The 21,878-nt window shown below is 31.8% G+C and overlaps 1 protein-coding gene across 2 annotated transcripts in view; it reads left to right on the top strand.

Moving 5' to 3' along the window:
• The window catches only part of LOC307182241 (leucine-rich repeat-containing protein 7-like), a 395,705-nt gene that overhangs the window by 238,252 nt on the left and 135,575 nt on the right, over positions 1-21,878 (top strand). For both annotated transcript variants that reach the window (XM_079913466.1, XM_079913467.1), the window contains exons 5-7: positions 1,429-1,507; positions 14,142-14,231; positions 18,012-18,068. In XM_079913466.1, coding sequence (XP_079769592.1) covers positions 1,429-1,507; positions 14,142-14,231; positions 18,012-18,068 — 226 coding nt within the window. The remainder of the gene's footprint in view (positions 1-1,428; positions 1,508-14,141; positions 14,232-18,011; positions 18,069-21,878) is intronic.

A 21,878-nucleotide genomic window follows, 5' to 3' on the forward strand; every position in this document is an offset into this window, starting at 1 on the left:
TTTGGCTCTCCTCCTGCTGCTTCTCTGGACCTTCAAATCCTATGGACATGGTGGTCTATGTCAACAGAATCTAGGAAGGTGGAGGATTTTCTTTCTTGATTATCTATCATCAAAAAGTTCAACTAAATCCTACCACAAAGTGTTCCTTATCCTTCTATCTTATATGAAGCACCTGGCAGGACTAGTACTTCATAGACATTTTTTTAAACACTTAACAATAGTTTCAAAAATTGAGAGCAAGCAGTACTGCAGGGATATAGGAATGGCTTCATATAGCTGTTTTCCCTTCTAATTTTTGTAGGGCTTATTTCAATCATCCCGCAGTATCTGTGGGAGATTGGTTCCAGAAAATACCAAAATTGGTTGGCTCCCTGCAGATACCAAAATCCGCAGGTGCTCAAGTTCCTTATATAAAATGGCGTAGTATTTACATATAACCTATGCACACCCATCTGTATACTTTAAATCACCTCTAGATTATTTATAATACTTAATGAAATGCAAATGCTATGTTAATAGTTGCCAGTGTGTAGCAAATTCAAGTTTTGCTTTCTGGAACTTTCTGAGGTTTTTTTTTTTTTTTTTAATATTTTCTACCTGTGCTTTGTTGAATCTGTGGATGTGGAAATTGTGGATATGGAGGGCCAACTATATATTTAATTCATTTGTATCAATGGATTGAAGCATCCTCCACATCTTTTATTCCTCTGAATAAAATCCTAATTTATGGATTGGGTTTTGGCTTACTGATTTCCAGTAAGAAAAACTTGTGTTTTTCTGTCACATAGCCAACAGCACAGCTGTGACAGCAGATGAGCAGTTCTCCAAGGGCAGTCAGCCAGGCTGGCTACCTCAGAGACTCCAGAGAGGATCCCAGGAAGGATTGCTCACCTTGTCACCCTTTCAGGCAGATGTAGAGCTGCACTCTGTGCCAACAAGAAAGAGGTGCACCAAATGTGTTAGAGCTTCTTAATAGTTTGGGAATATCTATTGGTTTTGTGAATTCTCCTTAGGTATTTACATTGTACATGTTCAATCTTCTCAATCTTACAAAATGAAGGGAGTAAAGATTTTATTTTCTGTTTTCTTATATCTGCTGATTTCCCCTTTCTTTTGTAGCAGCACTATAATAACTAAATAATCCCAACTATTTTTATTTCTTTAGATTAGTAAACAGCCAAGGTATATCCTATGCTAAATTGTCCTCAATTTTATATCTAATTTCCAATTATTACTATCATAAAATATTATTTAACACTCATATTTTTTAAATGTATGTATATTATATAACACTAATGTATTATATTAATAAGTTATTATTCTTACATGTGATTACCCATATGGTGTTTACACTGTGTATTTAATTAATTATTCTTAATATTAAAACTATTGTTTAGTATATTTTATGTACTATTTTCTTAATTTTAGGTGTACAAGAATTTCCAGAAAACATAAAGTGCTGTAAGTGTTTAACAATTATTGAAGCCAGTGTCAATCCCATTTCTAAGTGAGTATGAGTGATTACATTTTATTTATCTTTATATTTCCATTGGATAATAATGTACCAAGATAAAGGAAACTCACATAGTAAATGAATTTTAAATGCTGTATTTAAAATTCAGTTTAATAGAATGATGGGAAAGGAATAATCAAATCAGGATAGTTCAATAAAAGATGAGTAAAAGCATTGCTGAGTAAAAATGAAGGCCTAATTGACACAAGATGGCATTACTTTGACGGAAACCGTGTCATCATTTTTTGTGGTTCTCAAGCAACATTCCATGGAAGAGCGCCAAAACTAAGAAAACAGTTATTAGTTATGGTCATGCTGGAAAATTAGCATCAGGGTTCTGATGAAAGTTCAAGAGAGTGCAAATGTATAAGGTGCATGCAAATAGCTGTCATGCGATTCAAGGTGGAAAATGAATTAAGTATGATCAGAAAAAGGGAGTACTGTATTTAGGTACCAGATATCACAGGAAGAGCAAAAAGACAATTCTGTGAGGATAGCCTAATGGAAGACATGGATGGTAAAAATACTGTGATCAGAAATAGGGTATTTGTGTGTCATGATCTGTTAGTAGAGAAATGCCAAGGGAAAGTGAAACCCAGCATGTGACCATGTTTCAAATTATGATATGCCATAGTGATAGTGTGTATTGTGGAATCAAATAGGTGAAGAAACCATGAAGTGAATGGATTGGGTAAGCCCTGGACCTGAATGTTAAAGTCACTTATCTGTGGAAGTGGATGTAAAATCTAGAAAGTCTATTGAAAGTTGTAGTAACATTTGGAAGTGGATGAAATTAATCAGTGGTATTGGGATGCAGATAATGAGTTGCAAAGTAAGACTGGCATTTTAATAATACAAACATTGACAGGATTTGAGCAAAATCCCTCAGTCCTTTGTCCACGTGAAGATGGGGAGACTGGGAGAAACTGAAGTTCATAGGAAAGGCATTGAATGAATCTAGTGTTTCCAGTAAAAGACAAAAGGAAGTTTATCAAAGGGAATTTAAAGGGAACATTTTCACCAATAGGGTTGAGGAGAGGGAGTAGTGAGGATGGTTTCTCTATGGATCATGAGAAGAGGATGTAGGTGAAACTAGAAATGAAATAGAATGTAAAAGAATGAGGTAGAAGTTTAGATGAGGCTCTTTACAGTGAATGGTTTGTGAAATAATTTGAGGCCTTTAGTAGAAAGTGTGGAACATCAAGGAATAAACTATGTTTGAATAAACCATATTCTACCTCAAATGTAGAATATGGTGAGGGGAAAGAAAAACGTGAAAAGTATTCTCCAAAACACTTAGACCAAAATGCAACTTTCTCATAAAAGAAATAAATATTGGTAACTTATCACAACAGGACTATAGACATGTCCTTGACTTAAGTCATAATCTAGGGCAGATGATGAATTATTTTGATTTCTAGCTCTTTAATTCTAATAGCTCATTGTATTTAGGAATCGTGGTCAGGTCTTTGAGGGTAGAAGTCAGATGATAAATTACATATTAAAAAGCTTAAAATCTATAGTTTTGTTGGCTATGCCTCTGGATTCTTTTCATATATTTAACTTTTTAAAAGATAAATGAATATAACTGATTTCATCAAAAAATGTCTAACACTAAAAGAAAGTTTGGGAATTCATTAAAATATTACTCAAAAAAGAGTCAATTTAAATAGTATATCAATTTTAAAGTCAGCGTTTTTTTTTTAAGATATATTGGGTTGGCCAAAAAGTTCATTTGTATTTTTCCCTAAGATGTATGGAAAAACCCAAACGAACTTTTTGGCCAACCCAATAATTCACATACAGTAAAATTCACTCTTTTAGGTGTATGGCTCAGTGAATTTTGACAAATGTATATAGTTACGGAATCACCATAATCATTAATATATAGACTATTTCCATCATCCCAAAAAGTTCCCTCAGCCCAGTCATCCATTGATCTGATTTCTGTCCCCATGGTTTTGCCTTTTCCAAAATATCATATAAATGGTGTCATACTTTGTGGTTTTTTTCTTAACACTGATTTTGAGGTTTATTCCTGACATTTCAAGAATTGGTACTACATTCCCATTTATTTCTAGGTAGAATTCCATTGTATGAATGTAACACAATTTGTTTATCTCTTCCTCAGTTGATAGAATTTTAAGTTGTTTCCAGTTTGGGGCTCTTATGAATAAAGTGGATATAAACCTTTCTGTACAGGTGTTTGTGTAAGCATCTGTTTTCACTTCTGTTGGGTAAACACCTAGGAGTAGTTTTCTCTGGAGTATGGTACATGTATGCATAACCTTTTAAGAAATTTCCAAACTGTTTTCCAAAATAACTATTTCATTGTGCATTCCAAGCAGCAATCTGAGTTTCCATTGTTCCTCATTATTGTCAGCATTTGGTACTGTCAGTTTTTTTTTTTTCTATTTTAGCCAGTCTAGTAGATATATTATCTCATTGTCATATCTCATTGTAGTTTTAATTTATAGTTTAAATGTCAAATTAGAATCTTTCCTTGTATTTATTTACAATCTGTATTGCTTCTTTGTTAAAAGTTCAGATTTTTTGTTCATATTTATTGACTTGTCTTTTTATTATTGAATTATAAGAATTCTTTATAAATTCTGGCTAAAAATCAGATATTTGTTTGCTCTTATGACTTATCTTTTCACTTCCTAAATAGTGACTTTCAAATATAAAAAGATTTTCATTTTCATGAAGCCCTATTTATAATTATTTTATAGTTTATTCTTCTTGTCCCTGTCTAGGAGATCATTACTAAATTCATAGTCATAAAGATTTTCCTCTGGAACTTTTGTAGTTTTGGTTTTACATTTAGGTCTATGATCCATTTAAAGTTGATTTTTGTAAATATATGTAAGGTGTGAGGGTTGTGGTTCTCTTTTTTATTTATTTATTGCATATAGATATCCAACTGTTCCAGTTCCAAGATTATCCTTTTTTTTTTTTTTTTTTTTTTTGCGGTACACGGGCCTCTCACTGTTGTGGCCTCTCCCGTTGTGGAGCACAGGCTCCGGACACGCAGGCTCAGTGGGCATGGCTCACAGGCCCAGCTGCTTCGCGGCATGTGGGATCTTCCCGGACTGGGGCACAAACCCGTGTCCCCTGCATCGGCAGGCGGGCTGTCAACAACTGCGCCACCAGGGAAGCCCTATCCTTTCTTTATAAAATTATCAGAGTACCTGTTTTGTAAATCAATTGATCATATGTGTTTGGATCCATTTCTGAATTCTCTATTTTTTATGTTAATCTATATGCCTCTCCTAACACCAGTTTTATACTATCTTAATTACTGTAGCTTTGTAGTAATTCACACAGTCAGGGAATGTGAGTCCTTCAACTTTGTTCTTCTTTATCAAAATTATTTGGACTCTTCTGTGCCCTTTGCTTTTCCATATAATTTTTATAATCAGCTTGCTAAAAAATATGGAATTTTGATAAGGATTTATTGAATCTGTAGACCAATTTGGGCAGAATTGACATGTCAAAAATATTGAGTATTCCTTTTTCTGAACATAATATATCTCTATACTTATTTAGATCTTTTAAAAATTTTTATCAATGTTTTGTAGATTTAAGTTTACAAATATTGTGCAAGTTTTGTTCATCTTATTTCAAGTATTTCATGTTTTGGGGACAATTACAAATAATTTTCCTATCATAGAAATATAATTGATTATTGTATATTGACCTTATATCCTGCAACTTTATTAGATTCACTTATTAGCACTAGTAAATACTTTGTAGCTTTGTGGGGGAAGGGATGTGATTTTCTATGTAGACTATCATGTTACCTGTGAATAAAGACAGTTTTATTTCATCCTTTTCAATCTGTACTTCTTTTATTTATTTATTTAGCCTTATTGACCTGGCTAGGACCTCCTGTATAATGTTGAATAGAAGAGATGAAAACAGATATTATTGCCTTGTTCCCAATCTTAGGGAGAAAGCATTCAGACTTTCACCATTATATATGATTGTTACTTTTTTTTTTTTAATACATTCCCTTTATCAGGCTGAGGGAATTTAAAATAATACATTTCTCACTTCCTTTTGAGCTTTTACCAGCAGAGCTGTCAGAGTTTAGATTTCTACTTTCAAACTTTTCAAGAAAATCAAGGCTTTCTCTATGATGCTCTTGAACAGTCATGCAATCTCTGACCACTTCCTGGTTCCAAAACCACTCCACGTTTTTTAGGAATTTATTACAGCAGAATCCCAATACCAGATACCAAAATCTGTGTTAGTTTTATAATGCTGTGTAAGACATTACCACATACTTTGTGGCTTACAACAACACATATTTACTATCTCTAAGTTTCTGTGGGTCAGAAATCTGGTCATGCTGTAGCTGGGTTCCCTGTTTGAGAGTTTCACCAGGCTACCATCAAGGGATCAAACTGCAGTCTCATCTGGAGGCTCAACTGGAGAGAAATACATTTTCAAGCTCATTCAAATTATTGGCAGAATTCATTTTCTTGCTGTTATACACCTGTGAGCCCCAGCATTTTGCTGACTGACAGCTAGAGGCCTCTTTTGCCTCCTAAAGGCTGGTGCAGTTCCCAGCCAGGTGACCCTCTCCATAGGCAGTTCACAACATAGCATCTTGTTTCTTCGAGGCCAACAGCAGAGTAGAGTGAGTATCATAGCAAGATGGAGTCACATAATGTAATATAGTTATGAGAATGACATCATATCCTATTTGCCACATTTCATTGATTAGAAGCAAGTCACAAGTCCTACCAATACTCAAGAAGAGAAGATTTTACCAGGGCATGAACTTCTGAAAGCAAAGATTATGGGGTCCACCTTAGAATCTGCCAAATCTTTGAAATCTGTTTTGCTGAGACTTTTCCCTGTCAATAGACATTGAATTTTGTCAAAGTTTTTCTTAAAAAAATATCTATTGACATGATGATATAAATAAACCCTACCTGGTCATGAAGTATTACACTTTTTATAAATTAATGCCTCTGATTTGATAATATTTTGTAAGGATTTTCCCATCTATATTCATGAGGCATATTAGTCTGAATTTTTTTTTCCTGTATAGTACTATTCAAGTTGCCTATTTTTTCTTGAGTGATTTCTGGTAGTTTGTGTTTTTCAAGAATGTGTACATTTCATATGTTTTCAAACTTATTGGTACCTCATTTTTCATAATTTTTTTATTAGTCCTTTAATATCTATAATATCTCTAGTGATGCTCTCTGTTTCATTCCTGGTATCAATAATTTTTGTCTTCTTTCTTTTCTTACTTGATCAGTTATACCAGAGATTATCAATTTGCTCTATTAAAAAATAGACTTAGGTTTCATTTACTTTTCTTTATAGCTTTTCTGTTTATCTTCTTAGATACAAGAAATCTACAAAGTAGTTAAGTCATGAAAACCCTAGAATATGAAAGTTATAGTTTTAAGTGTTAGCATACTAGTTTTAGTTTTAGATGTGAACTTTATAGTATAGTCTGAATGCCTTAACCAAGTCACTGGTGAAAATTATTACAATAAAATTGAAATAACAACTTCTCAATGAGAAAGTAAGGACCGACATTTATTGAGAACCTAGAATGTCTCAGGCTTTTAGATTATTTCATTTTCATCTTCACGGCAATTATGAAGTAGATAAATATTACCTATGTAACTTTTTACATATGGAAATGCATAAAGATAGTATTTAAATTCCTGGGCTCCTTTTATTATATTTCACAAATCCTGAAGAAACATTTTGATTTTGGTTTAAATTAAAAGATACAATTTGAAAAATCTGTACATTCTTAATGCTCAACAATAAGGAAATCGCTAATAAATTATAGTACATCTACTGGATGGTTATAAAGATTATTTATAGGGTGATCATATGTCTCTGTTTGCTCAAGTCATCCCAGTTTATACCTCTTGATGTGGCATGATTAATAATAGTTCCCTTTTAACACTTCAAAGTGTCCTAGTTTGAATGATAGATTATGTAGTCACTCTGGTTATGCAGCAAAATTGAAAGATAATTACAAAGTAAAGGGAGAAATCATGATACAAGTTTGCAGTGATGTTAAAATAATTAATTAGAAATTAGATCAAAATTAAATACATGAAATGGTAATAATAGTTGTGTTAAGGAGGTGGAATTATGAGCAACATTTTTCTTTTCTCTTTATTTTCTAAATGTTCTCTGATAATGTTAGGTTAATTTTATAACTTTAAGGTTATAAATTAAAATATTTAGATGTAAAATATCTTTCCAATTAGAGTAGGAGATTTGACATTGGCTCCTTAATCAAAACTTATATTACCTGTATTTTAATTTTGTTTAACTGTTCTAATGGAGGTCAAATGCCTGTAATAAGTTTTCATTAAATTTCTAAAGTAAATGCAATTAGAAAAGAAAAATGTTGAAACAAGGATGTCTGCAGCCAATCTTAATCTGCCTATTCCAACAATAAAATTAGCACTGATAAAAGTATTTAAATTAGTATTCTAGTTAATTTTGAAAGATCAGAATAAAAACAATACCAAGGAAAAGTAATAAAATTGCTCCAGTTTAGTGAGTTCTTAATATGGGGTGGGTAATCATTTACTCATTGGAGCAACTCTGGAAGTGGATATTAGTATGATCATTTTATAAAGAAGGAAACTGAGTCTTACAAAGATTAAGTGATCTGTAAAAGTTACAGAGATAAATAATTGAAAGAACTGTGATTCAAACTTAGGTCTTCTGACATCAATGCCCATGTGCTCAAGCACTAAACATTTTAGGTGTCTGATTCTAGTGTGCTTTCTTTATTGCAATTTGAATATGCTAATTAAAAAAATTTTATTGGAGTATAGTTGATTTACAGTTTGTGTTAGTTTCAGGTGTACAGCAAAGTGAATCAGTTATACATATACATATACCCCTCTTTTTTTTTTTTAGATACTTTTCCCATATCGGCCATTACAGAGTATTGAGTAGAGTTCCCTGTGCTGTACAGCAGGTTCTTATTAGTTAGCTATTTTATATTTAGTAGTGTGTATATGTCAATCCCAATCTCCCAATTTATCCCTCCCCCCACCTTATCCCCTGGTAACCATAAGTTTGTTTTCTACCTCTGTGACTCTACTTACGTTTTGTAAATAAATCCATTTGTACCCTTTTTTTTAGTTTCCACATGTAAGCGATATCATGTGATACTTGTCTTTCTGTGTCTGACTTATTTTACTCAGTATGACAATCTCTAGGTCCATCCATGTTGCTTCACATGGCATTATTTTGTTATTTTTTATGGCTGAGTACTATTCCATTGTATATATGTACCACTTCTCTATCCATTCCTCTGTTGATGGACATTTAGGTTTCTTCTATCTCCTGGCTATCGTAAATAGTGCTGAAATGAACATTGGGGTGCATGTATCTTTTCAAATTCTGGTTTTCTCTGGGTATATGCCCAGTAGTGGAATTGCTGGGTCATATGGTAGTTCTTAGTTTTTTAAGGAACCTCCATACTGTTCTCCTTAGTGGCTGTACCAATTTACATTCCCACCAACAGTGTAAGAATGTTCCCTTTTCTCCACTTTTAATTTCAGCCATTAATAAAATGAAAATGTTTCCTTAGAGAGAGAATTGTTTACCAGTATATATTTTTAAAAATACTTTGAATTTTTTAATAAATCAGTCAAATGTGGAAAACCACAGTTACTTTAGGAATGTGAAAGCCTTTAGGAATGTGAAAACCTTTCATTAGAGTTCCCTTACTTAGTGTAAAATGTTGGATTTCATTGAGTATCTTGGAGGAGGATAAAGACAGCCCATGACTTTCATCTTCATTGAGTTTATCTAGCTTGCTAAGGAATATCTTCTTCCTTGCAGGTCCTTGTATGTTCCTCTGGAAGTTGTGATGTTGACAAGTGGGACCACTGTCACTATTAAAGCTACAAAATCATACCATAAAATTAATAATGAATAAAGTTGAATATCTGTTTAGCAGACCTACTGAATATATATTTTCAAATAATATGTTTTCAAAATACAATACTAGATTATTGCAGAGATTAAAAAAATTCCTTGTCCTCAAAGAATGTATAATCTATTCCAGGAATAAAAAATTCCCAAAACTTGTATAAAATATAATTGTTATAAGCATTTTGCTAAACCTATGAATATAATGCTGTGGAGAAGATGAGGAAGAAAGCATTAATTTTGAATCTCAGTGCAGAGTAACCATTCAACAAATTCTTATTTAAGTAAATTGAAATAAAAAATACACATGCTATTAAACAAGACATACTGTATAAATATACCTTTTAATTCTACATTTTTAGAACAGAAAGATTCGATATACAGTGTCAACACATCTTTGTTTATAAGCAGACTGAAACAACTGTCTTACTTTGTATTCTGGTTTTTTCATATAACTTATTTTTGGCAGTCCAATTTTGCAGTTGGAATCTACCCAGTGTAGTCAATTCTTAAATCCTTAGAGAAGTGTTCCATGTAAAAGCCAGTTTTTCTTACATGATTAACTTTGCCAGAGAAGCAGCCTAAAGAAATATATTTTTTATCAAAAGAAGTAGTACAATATAATACCATTTAGTGCATACACGTGTGGAAAAATAGATTAAGGTAAGCTGAGTAGTTCAAACTGTCCCTATAACTAGAAAATTGGTGTTTTTAAAGGATTTTTATTTATTAATAGTTACAATGTTAAAATAAATTATTAGATAAAAAGTTTTAACATTCTTCTCATTTTACACATTTTAATCTTCTTTTTTGAAAAGTCATAAATGATTTATTTTCTCAAATGACTATAGAAACCAAAAGGACATCAAAGTAAGATAGTAGTTAAATTGAATTGTAATCTATTGGACATCTGTGCCATTATCATAAAAACTATTTTACTATCAGCATATGAGCTCTAATGTATTATAGAAAGCAAAAAATAGAGAAAAACAAAGATCTACAATAAATTCTTTTTAATCTTATAGGATAAAGTTCAAAACTTTGCCTCAAGCATTAAGTATCCTATAAATCCTGTCCCCTACTAATATTCTCAAATCTTAATTTCTAATAGTCTTATACATAAAGTATTCCCTCTAGAACTCATCTTCTCTTTGTCACCCATCTCAGGTGAATTCTTACCTCTATGTTATAGAACCCCTCACTCCTCCCCTGCCTCCTTTCTCTCTCTTTTCTGTTTTTATGAATCCTACCTCCCTTTGGGAGCAAATTTATGGAAACATCCTCTATGAAGCCAGATACAAACAATCCAACTCCAAAATACAAATTGAACCAAGATATTTGTAGCAAAAATTATACATATAAGATCAGTGTCTTAAGAGTGTATAAAGAATTCCTACCAAATTGATATACAAATATTAATTGTGTTTAGTTTGGGTCCCCCAGCAGAAAAGTTTAGAAAGTAATTCAAGCAATATATTTAGAAAATAATCTAAGAAAATACCAGTTAAAGATATGTTATCAAGCTATTTACTAGTATGGACCACTGGACCTTAATCTTTGTGGGAAACGCTGGGAAACAGTTTAAACATATATCACAAACTTGTTAAGCACAATGGGTGAGGGAGTTGAGGTATTTATACTCCTTCTAGTCATTAGCTGAGACCTATTCATAGGGATATTAATCTCTTGTAACCAGAAATATAACTTAAGTAAACTCTTGTACACCAGAATATATGTTAAAAATAAATAGAACATATAACAGAAATACAAACAAAAAACTAGAAGCAGCTGTAATGTTCAATTAGATAGAGAATGATAAATAAATAGTGGTATATTCATACAGTGGAATACTATGCTATGGTGATCAGTCACCTACCTCAAAATGAATGAATTTCATTTAACTAATCAGTGAATTATTTAATAATATGAATTATGAAAAGTCTCAGAAAAATATTCATAGTATGATTTCATGTTCAAAACATGCAATGTTCAAAAACATGCAACATAATGTCCAAAAACATGCAAAACCATGTGACTTTTTTTCTTTTTTTAGGGATTTAAATAGGTGTGGTAAAACTCCTTAAAAAGCAGAAAAGTAAACATCATTTAGGAATTTGTGGAGCAAATAGATGTAGTCAGGGAGGGACACCTAGAGGGTGTTAAAGGTACCGATTCTATTTATTAAATTATACTGTGGGTACATATATACTCTTTTATTTTTTTTTAACATCTTTATTGGAGTATAATTGCTTTACAATGGTGTGTTAGTTTCTGCTTTATAACAAAGTGAATCAGCTATACATATACATATATCTCCATATCTCCTCCCTCTTGCATCTCCCTCCCACCCTTCCTCCCTATCCCACTCCTCTAGGTGGTCACAAAGCATGGAGCTGATCTCCCTGTGCTATGCGGCAGCTTCCCACTAGCTATCTATTTTACACTTGGTAGTATATATGAGTCCATGCCACTATCTCACTTTGTCCCAGCTTACCCTTCCCCCTCCCTGTGTCCTCAAGTACATTCTCTATGTCTGCATCTTTATTCCTGTCCTAACCCTAAGGTTCTTCAGAAACTTTTTTTTTTTTTAGATTCCATATATATGTGTTAGCATACTGTATTTGTTTTTCTCTTTCTGACTTACTTCACTCTGAATGACAGACTCTAGATCCATCCACCTCACTACAAATAACTCAATTTCGTTTCTTTTTATGGCTGAGTAATATTCCATTGTACATATGTGCCACATCTTCTTTATCCATTCATCTGTCGATGGACATTTAGGTTGCTTCCATGTCCTAGCTATTGTAAATAGAACTGCAATGAACATTGGGGTACATGACTCTTTTTGAATTATTGTTTTCTCAGGGTATATGCCCAGTGGTAGGATTGCTGGGTCATATGGTAGATCTATTTGTAGTTTTTTTAAGGAACCTCCATACTATTCTCCATAGTGGCTGTATCAATTTACATTCCCACCAACAGTGCAAGAGGGTTCCCTTTTCTCCACACCCTCTCCAGCATTTATTGTTTGTAGATTTTTAGATGATGGCCATTCTGACTGGTGAGAGATGATACCTCATTGTAGTTTTGACTTGCATTTCTCTAATGATTAGTGATGTTGAGCATTCTTTTGTGTGTTTGTTGGCAATCTGTATATCTTCTTTGGAGAAATGTCTGTTTAGGTCTTCTGCCCATTTTTGGATTGGGCTGTTTGTTTTTTTGATATGGAGTTGCATGAGCTGCTTGTAAATTTTGGAGGTTACTCCTTTGTCAGTTGCTTCATTTGCAAATATTTTCTCCCATTCTGAGGGTTGTCTTTTCATCTTGTTTATGGTTTCCTTTGCTGTGCAAAAGCTTTTAAGTTTCATTAGGTCCCATTTGTTTATTTTTGTTTTTATCTCCATTTCTCCAGGGGGTGGGTCAAAAAGGAACTTGCTGTGATTTATGTATAGAGTGTTCTGCTATACTCTTTTATATACATAAAACATTTCATAACCAAAGATTGGTCAGAGGAAGAGAAACCATGCAATGAAACTCAGATATAGTTTTCCAGGAGTAGGGGGAAGAGCAGGTAGAGTATATTAGAAGTCCAGAAGGAGAGAACAATCAGTGATGGCAACTGTTGCTAGGCAATGTGGGTTACGAAATGAAATGAAGTTAATGGAATTAGGGCTTAAGAGCCTTTGGTGAGTGCAGTTTCAGTAATAGAGTTAGGGTAGATGCCAGAAAACAATAGCTTGCAGAGTAAAGTAAAAAATAGTGAGTAGAGGCAGCTCTTTAAATAATTTTGTCAGTAAATTCAAGGAAGGAGATAGGTTGGAATTTTAGGGGAAAGCAGATATGAACAGTATTTAGAAGTATTTCGTGAAAGAATATGGTCTTGTCTAAAGCCTAGATAAAGACATTAAAATTTTTAAGTAGAAATTTAATTATTAAAAAATAATATCCTTTTAAAAAAATCCTGGAGTTAAATCTTTTTGGTAAAACTTACTTAAACATTTCAAATAATTGTTTTATCTAAGTAGTAAGATTTTCCCATAGGATATTTTCTCAACTCTTTTAGTGCTTCTTAAAGTCTTTAGGATTCGGTTTAATTACTGTGACAATGTTTTTATTCAATGCACATGAATTGGATCAATTTGAATTATAATGTACATGTATGTTGGGCCTGCGTTAAAGAAATTATCAGTTAAAGGGACAAAATACTCCTTCCCTTTTCATGTTGGGCAGCTTTAGTCATCATTGTCACAAACTGTAGACAAATTTTAATGATTAACTGAATGAGTAGATAGCATTGCCTGACTATATATGTGAATATGCTATTGAGAAAGAACATTAAATTTAAAATTACAAAACATGTCATACAACTTGAAATTTCCATAAAAATATCTCACTGGTGTGTATAAGGTTAGGGCAACAGTAAGAAATGATGTCTCTGACTTTGGCAATGACATAAATCTCAGCATAGGAAAGCAGTGTGGAGGTGGGTGAATGCCAATTTATTTAAATAACAGGCAAAATTTTCAAGCTGTAACAACATGCTCAGTAAATTCTTCCATTACTGTGATACTGAAGGAGAGTTGAAAATGTATTACACTTCTATTTTTTCTCCTTAGAGATATATTTTTTGTTCTGTTTCTATGGCAACATCTATGCAATGACTAAACCTTTAACTCCTTTCTAGACTCCCTGATGGCTTCACACAGCTTCTAAACCTGACCCAGCTCTACCTGAATGATGCCTTTCTTGAATTTCTTCCAGCCAATTTTGGAAGGTAAGAATAGAAGTTTAAACGATACATTGTCTTTCACTTTAGATAAGTACTGTACCAGCACCAGTAGGTGAGGCTTCAAAAGTGACCATTGGAATTAAAGACACCCTCATTCTTGTCCAGTAAATGAGACCACGTCAATTAATGAAACATTTTGCAAAAAATAAAGTTAGGTCTTTACATGTCATTAATAATCAAATTCCAGATGAATTAAAGAGTTAAATATAAAAAAATAAAATCAGAAATGATCTGGAAAAATATGCACATGGATATTTTTGACTCTTGGGTTGGAAAATGCCTTTATAGCATAGAAACAAAAGAAAATATCATAAATGGATAGATTTGAATTCGTAAAATGCTTTTAAAATAAAATAATATTAGAAAATAGTTTTTAAATTAAGGTAAAACAATAAATAGGAAAATATTTCCACTGAATATGGAAAGTAAATTATATCCTTAACTTATAAAGAATTCTTACAAATGAGTATGAAGTTAAAGTTTTCATTAGAAAAAAATGGGTAAATGACACATACTGGCAGTTCATAATAAATGTACAAATTGGCAACACAAAAAATGTTTATCATCATAAATAATAAAAATAGTACAGATTAATATGACAACAAAGGGGCTTTGTGCTCTAGCATGTTATAAAAAGTGTAAAGTTATTTATAGACCATGAGGAAAGAGATAACCTCACACTGCTGATGAAACGGCAGAATGTTATATACTCCTTGCAGGGCAGTGTGCTTTAAAAGATTTGAAAATATTTACAACCACTGCCTTTGTAATTCATTTCTAGAAATGTATCATATCATCATGTATCACACTAGGATTTATGGACAAGGATGTTTATCATTATTTACAATATGAAAAATATGGAAGCACACATACATCTAGGAGATTGGTTGAATATATTATGGTACATCCAAATGACAATACCATGTAGCAATTTATAATCTTGCCTAGAGGAATATCTATTAATTCCTATGATGTTATGTTCAAAACATATCATAGCTATATATAAACTGTGTTTTCCATACTAATATGAATGTACATGAAATAAAAGACTATTTCCTTGGAAGTGAAATTATGGATGATTTTTATTTTCATCTTTATATTTTCAATGTTTTCTAGATGTTCTAGAGTGAATTTTTTTCTTTCAGTTTTATTGAGGTATAATTGACACAGCACTATATGAGTTTAAAGTATATAACATAGTAATGACAAATTTATTACAAAATGATTAGGACAATAAATTTAGTTAACATCCATTACCTCATATAATTACAAAGAAAAAGTTTTTTGCCTTGTGAAAATTTTTAGAATTTACTCTCTTAGGAGCTTTCAAATATACCATGTGCCATACAGCAGTGTTAACTATAGTAATACTGTTGTGCATTACATCCCTAGTACTTATTTATCTTATAACTGTAAAGTTGTGTCTTTTGACTACTTTCACCCAGTTTCCCCACCCCACCCCCACCTCTAGTAACCACAAATCTGATCTCTTTTTCTATGAGGTTTTTTTTTCTTTTTAGATTTCACATGTAAACGAGATCACGCAGTATTTGTCTCTCTCTGCCCAACTTATTTCACTCAGCATAATGCCCTCAAGGTCCAACCATGTTGTTGCAAATGGCAGGATTTTCTTCTTTTTTATGGCTTTATATATATATATATATATATATATATATATACACACACACACACACACACATGCATACATATATATGCACATATTTTCTTTATCCATTTATCTGTCAATGGAAACTTTCTTTCCATGTCTTAGCTATTTTAAATATAAAAGATATATCTTGAAAGTTAAGACATTTTAAGTTTATTGTTAACTGCATTTTTCTAAATGATCATCTTTAAAATTGTTCAAATAACTGACTGAGTGTAACTCGACACCAATCTGTTGGCAGAAGCTAATGTATGACATTAAGAAGAACCCAGTGGAATAATGAAGTCCCTTAACAGGTAGCAGCCTCCATTTGCATACAGAAATAACCTCGAAAGTTTCTTCCAAATTCCCTTACTTTTGTAGATCATGATTTCACAATACCTATGAATACCATACACTTGGGAAGTTCTGAAAATTCACAGATATTCAAAAGAGCATTTGTCTCCTTTCTAAATGAATTGATACTTCACCATTTGTCCACATAAAGTAGATTTTCCTTCCGGTACTGATGATAACACTACAAATATACCTTTGGTTTATTAAATCAGGAAATGTTTATCTCCCTAAGACACACTTTTACATTTTGTCCGTTCTTTTTTACTAGTCCTAATATAGGAGAAGAAATTTGGGCAATCAGATAACATAATATCAAAACCCAAACCACTTAGAAATTAGAATTAAATTTTATGTGAATTGTCTGCCAAAAAAAATGCTCTATTTTATTATTGTAATCTAAAAAGCTCTATAACTTTCAGCTGGATAATTTAACAAAGAATGTTTTAAGATACTTTCCAAAACCTGAGATTTAGTGCCCCTAAAGGCCAAACTAAGTCATAAAATATTATTACAACAGTACAAATATGAAGATTTGAGATATATAAATGTTTAAGAAACTTCTTTAACTAGTGATATACCCATGCTCTGAAGAACTAAATTACTTTATTTCAAATAAAGATTGAGTTATAAGATTAAAATTAAATTGGAAATTTGTTGGAACTCAAAACACAAAGGAAAGGAGAAGAGAACTAGTTGAATATTTAAAAGCACAGTAAATATGGGACCTTGTAGGTGAATTGTATAGTTCAAATAGTGAAATATTCCCACATCACTAAGGATTTGGATAATTCAATTAATATTTGTCCTAAAGTAGCCTCAACTGAGTACATTTTAAAGTTCAGTATAGGCATTAGTAACAATAGCATGTCCCAGATTGCAAACACTAACAAATACTTAAATGTGAAATGCATTTCTAATTACAAATGTTATGCAAGCAACAGAAACTGTGAACACTTCTCATCCCCTTCACAAGATTATTCCAGTACTGTCATACGATAGATGATACTATACATTTTTAAATGTGCATCCACTTGAAATGTTCAGATGTTAATCTCAGAGTCAATTAAATATGGTATATTATAGCACTTTTCCCATTTTTCAATTAAAGAATAGTAATAACCTAACACATACTAAAACTTATGGTGTGCCAGGCATTATGCTTTACATGACATCATTTAATATTCAAAACCCTATAAATTTTGTACTATTATCACATACTCATTATAGATGAGGAAACTGGAGTTATGAGGAGTTAATTAATTTGCCCAGTGTCACACGGCAAAAAACAGATAGGATATGAAAGAGTCTGAATATTACCCAGATCTGTCTGATCACAAAGCTCAAGCTTTTAACCTCTATGCTATATTATTTGTGTTAAAAATTCATTTATTGTCTCTTGAGTGGAAGTATCACCATGTTTCAGTGAATGCAGCATCTAGTATTTAGTAGATATTCAATAATCTGTTGAATGCATACAGTCAAACAACAGTGAATATAATTTTATAAAACATAAGAGACTTAGATGACTTGGTCTCAATGATATCTTTGAAAGAACTTCATTTTTAGGAAAGGGATATTTGTTATTCTCCAATGTTGATGCAACCCTACTCATAACCAATTTGCATAATTCTTAAAAATCTGTAACCATGGTATGTAATGTTTGGACATAGTTGTTTGGATAATAAAGTAACAGTTTACTTTACCATAAGAATATTGTTTTATAGAGAAATATTAAGAAACAATTTTTAAATTTATTTCTACAGACTTGCCAAATTGCGGATATTGGAGTTAAGAGAAAATCACTTGAAAACTCTACCAAAGTAAGTGGCTGAGTATTTTCTAAATTTGAATTGTGATTTTTCACTAGTAGGAAAAAAAAAGCTATTTTTATCTTGGCTATGCTTTGTCATTATGATTGAGTTAATTTTTCTACAATTTTTTTCTAGAGGCTAAAATGTACAGTGTATTATAAGGGATTCATATTAAGAATGTATCTGCTTTATAAAACTGTGTAATTACAAGTGAAGGTGGGAAGAGTCCATTTAAGATTCTTCTTAAACATAAACACCAGGAAGTTACTGCATTGAAACTTAAGAAACTGACATTTTTATAGCCCCCAAACAATCAACAGTTTCAAAAGGTTCAACCTAATAGAATGTTTAACATTTCAAGTTAATTTATGGTTTGAGATAATTTTCAGTTTTTAAATCAAAAATACACAAAAATATTTCATAAAAATGATTAAAATGTTCTTAGAGATCCTAAAATGATTTGGCAGAAATTTTATATTTATGCATTCTTTCAAACTGTACCTTTTTAATAGTCTGTTCAAAATCCGGTTTACATAAAAATACAGAATATTTTTATGTCAAAACTAATCTCCAACATTTTATTCAATGTTTAGTTTAATAAACTTGTTTCATCCTTCTTTGCTTTATTTATGTCTAATGATAGAATTTTGTGCTGTACAGAAAAAAATATCTTTGAAACTCAAAAATTATTTAAAGTGGGGATTTTTTTACGCTAAATAATTATGACTTGTATATGCTACAGTTAAAATATTGAAAGTACTATGTTGCTATTTTAACCCTCCTGCAGTATTGCTGAAAAATATTGAGTACAGTGATTAATTTTTGAAACATATCAGCAGGATTTAGAGACCTAAGGATTTGGATAATTCAATTAATATTTGTCCTAAAGTAGCCTCAACTGAGTACATTTTAAAGTTCAGTATAGGCATTAGTAACAATAGCATGTCCCAGATTGCAAACACTAACAAATACTTAAATGTGAAATGCATTTCTAATTACAAATGTTATGCAAGCAACAGAAACTGTGAACATTTCTCATCCCCTTCACAAGATTTTATATTTTATATTTATACATATATATATGTATATATATACATATATATATTTATATTCGTCTGCTGAACCAAAACTTAATTTTATTTTTTTCTTTTTATATTCCTTCTCTAAGAAAACTACACTGAATTTCATTGATTTTTTTATATCAATACAATACTCTCAAGTACATTTTGTTACATAGATATGTACAAAAATTCTGTCAGGGCAACATAAAGCTTTCAATAATTATACAGATTTAATTTAAATATATAGATAAAACATCTATTCATTCCTCCATAAGTGGAAGACAAGGAAAGAAAGTGAAAAGGAGGAATGTCACCACATCTGGATACCCTGCACTTTTGAGTGGTCTTTCTCTAAGCCAAAGCACTATGCATAGTCTTGGAAGGCACCTCTTCCACATTGGGGGCACAAACAGAAATGCGAATATGGTTGAAAGTGTTACTTGTTCAGCATTAATCTACTGCAGATGCATTTCCATCCCCCATATTTTAAATGTCTACATTTAAAGTAGAGTGAAAACAAGGCTAATTACACACTAAACTATGGTGAAAGAGCAATTGTCTCCTTCACCTAAACATGAACATTTGGGTCAAAGAGAAAATATTGATTGTGTGGAGGAGAATCCTTTCCCCTCTGCTCTTAAATAACAGTTTTGATAGGAAATAAAAAATAAATCTGATACAGGTTGTCAGGTTTTTAAATATGTATTTTTAAAATATAAATTTTAAATATAAAGCCTGACCATAGATGGGTAATATGGACTTTATATGAGATAGATGTGTGAACAGTTCAGAGTAATGAGTAACAGTGCTCATAATTGGTGAATGGGTATTCTGTAGGCTGTGAGACAGTGGCCCAGTATCAAACAGAATTCAAATAAGTAGAATAATATTCATTTACCTTGTTTGGCATTTTTAAAAATATTTGTAAAGATGTGTGGAAATGACACGGGGTCTCCTTGGTAGACTGTTATATTTGTACAATTTGTATAGCTGTTACATTTTTTACATTTAAAAAATCTGAAAAATTATTTTCAATCTAGTATGCTTATTTTTTACCTTATAGACAAAAATCAGAAGAACCAAGGGCATGCATTTGTATGGTGAACTTTATCCTAGTTTTGATGTCTATAAAAATGAGAATTGCAGAAAGTTCTGTCGTGAATAAAGATAAACTCTGTTTTTACTATGTATTATATGTAGTACCTTCTGATCACCAATCTAGACCTGTAATAGACATATGAGAGCTTTCTACTTCCTTTATTTTTACACTTCTAATGAAAATAAAGGAAGAAAGATAGTTTTATGAAAAACAATTTAACTTTTTAATAATTACTCCAAGAAGAGGTAGCTCATGATTTCCTCATGGACACAAACAAGATGTCAAATCTTTATCAGGTCTTCAGGGATTTTCTCTTCTTTTCATCTTCTGTCTTAAAGTCTAAATGCCTGGCAAGCTATGAAAAATGTAAAAATGTGAAGAATTATGATATAACACATTAAAATGTCTCTTTAAAGTAAACTGATAGAGACATTTTGATATGTGCAGATTCTAGGACAAATTCTTTCTGTTATTAAATAGAACTTAGTATTATCAATTTTTTCACACTGTTCCTTTCCTAAGGTACACATTTGCTTAAAACTCATTGACACAGTCATTCTTGATTGTGTGTAATAATTGAGGACATTGAATATCTGGAAAAAACTAGATAACCAAAAAGAAAAACCCTTTCACTTCTATGATAAAATTTGTCCTCATAGCAGAATTATCCTCTTAATTAATTTTGAAGGGTAGTCCAAAAATGAGTTTGTTCCCATTTTGGAGCTTTTGCACTATCTGTTTCTCTCTGGAATTCTCTTACCTCAAATCTTTTCAGGCTACAGCTTCCTTAGGATTCCTATATTTCTTCAAATGGTGCCTCCTTGGAGGCTTTCCCCGATCACATCATATAAGGTTGCTCCCCCTTAGCCTTTATACCATTTCACCCTTCCGTTTGATTTTTCACACTTATGGTTCTCTAAATTGTATTGACTTTTTGTTTGCTTGGAGATGATCTCCTCAGGAGAACATAAGTTCTGTTCAGAAAAGGAATTTTTTCTGTTTTGTCACTGCTGAATCTCCCATGCCTAAAGCAGTGCCCAGCATATAGGGGAGTACTCAATAAATAAACAAGAATGCTGATATATTGATTCACAATGAGAAATATCTGTCATGTGACCTGGACATTTTGTGTCACTTGATTATTTTTTCCCATAGAAAATAATATAAGATACAAAATATTAAAATAAGATGAGTCTTTGGTGAGCATCATGAAGGCAAAAAGAATAAATGGTTAGTGGATTCTCAATGGCTGATACCTGAGCCCTGAATTTTAAACCTACACACACACACACACACACACACTCTCTCTCTCTCTCTCTCTCTCTCTCTCTCTCTCTCTCTGTCTCTCTTCTTCAGGTGGTTTCAAGTTACATATAATAACCAAGTCATGACAATGGAAGAAAATAATTTCAAATTAAGGCAATTAATATTTATAACAACTAAAGAAAGTCCAAAAGTATTATGACTTATTTCTTTGACTTTGTCATTAAAAAGTGATACATTTAGTTAAGAAACATATGTCAAGATGAAAATAAAGGGATAAGATAATATTTTAAAATGAAATTGAGGAACCATTTCCATGGAGGTAATGTAACAACATACAAATGGTTAGTAATAATGGTGGGTTTTATCTTTAAATAAACATTTTCCATTTTTATG

This window comes from Stenella coeruleoalba (genome assembly GCF_951394435.1).
Source record: "Stenella coeruleoalba genome assembly, chromosome: 1".
NCBI classification, from domain to species: Eukaryota; Metazoa; Chordata; class Mammalia; order Artiodactyla; family Delphinidae; genus Stenella; species Stenella coeruleoalba.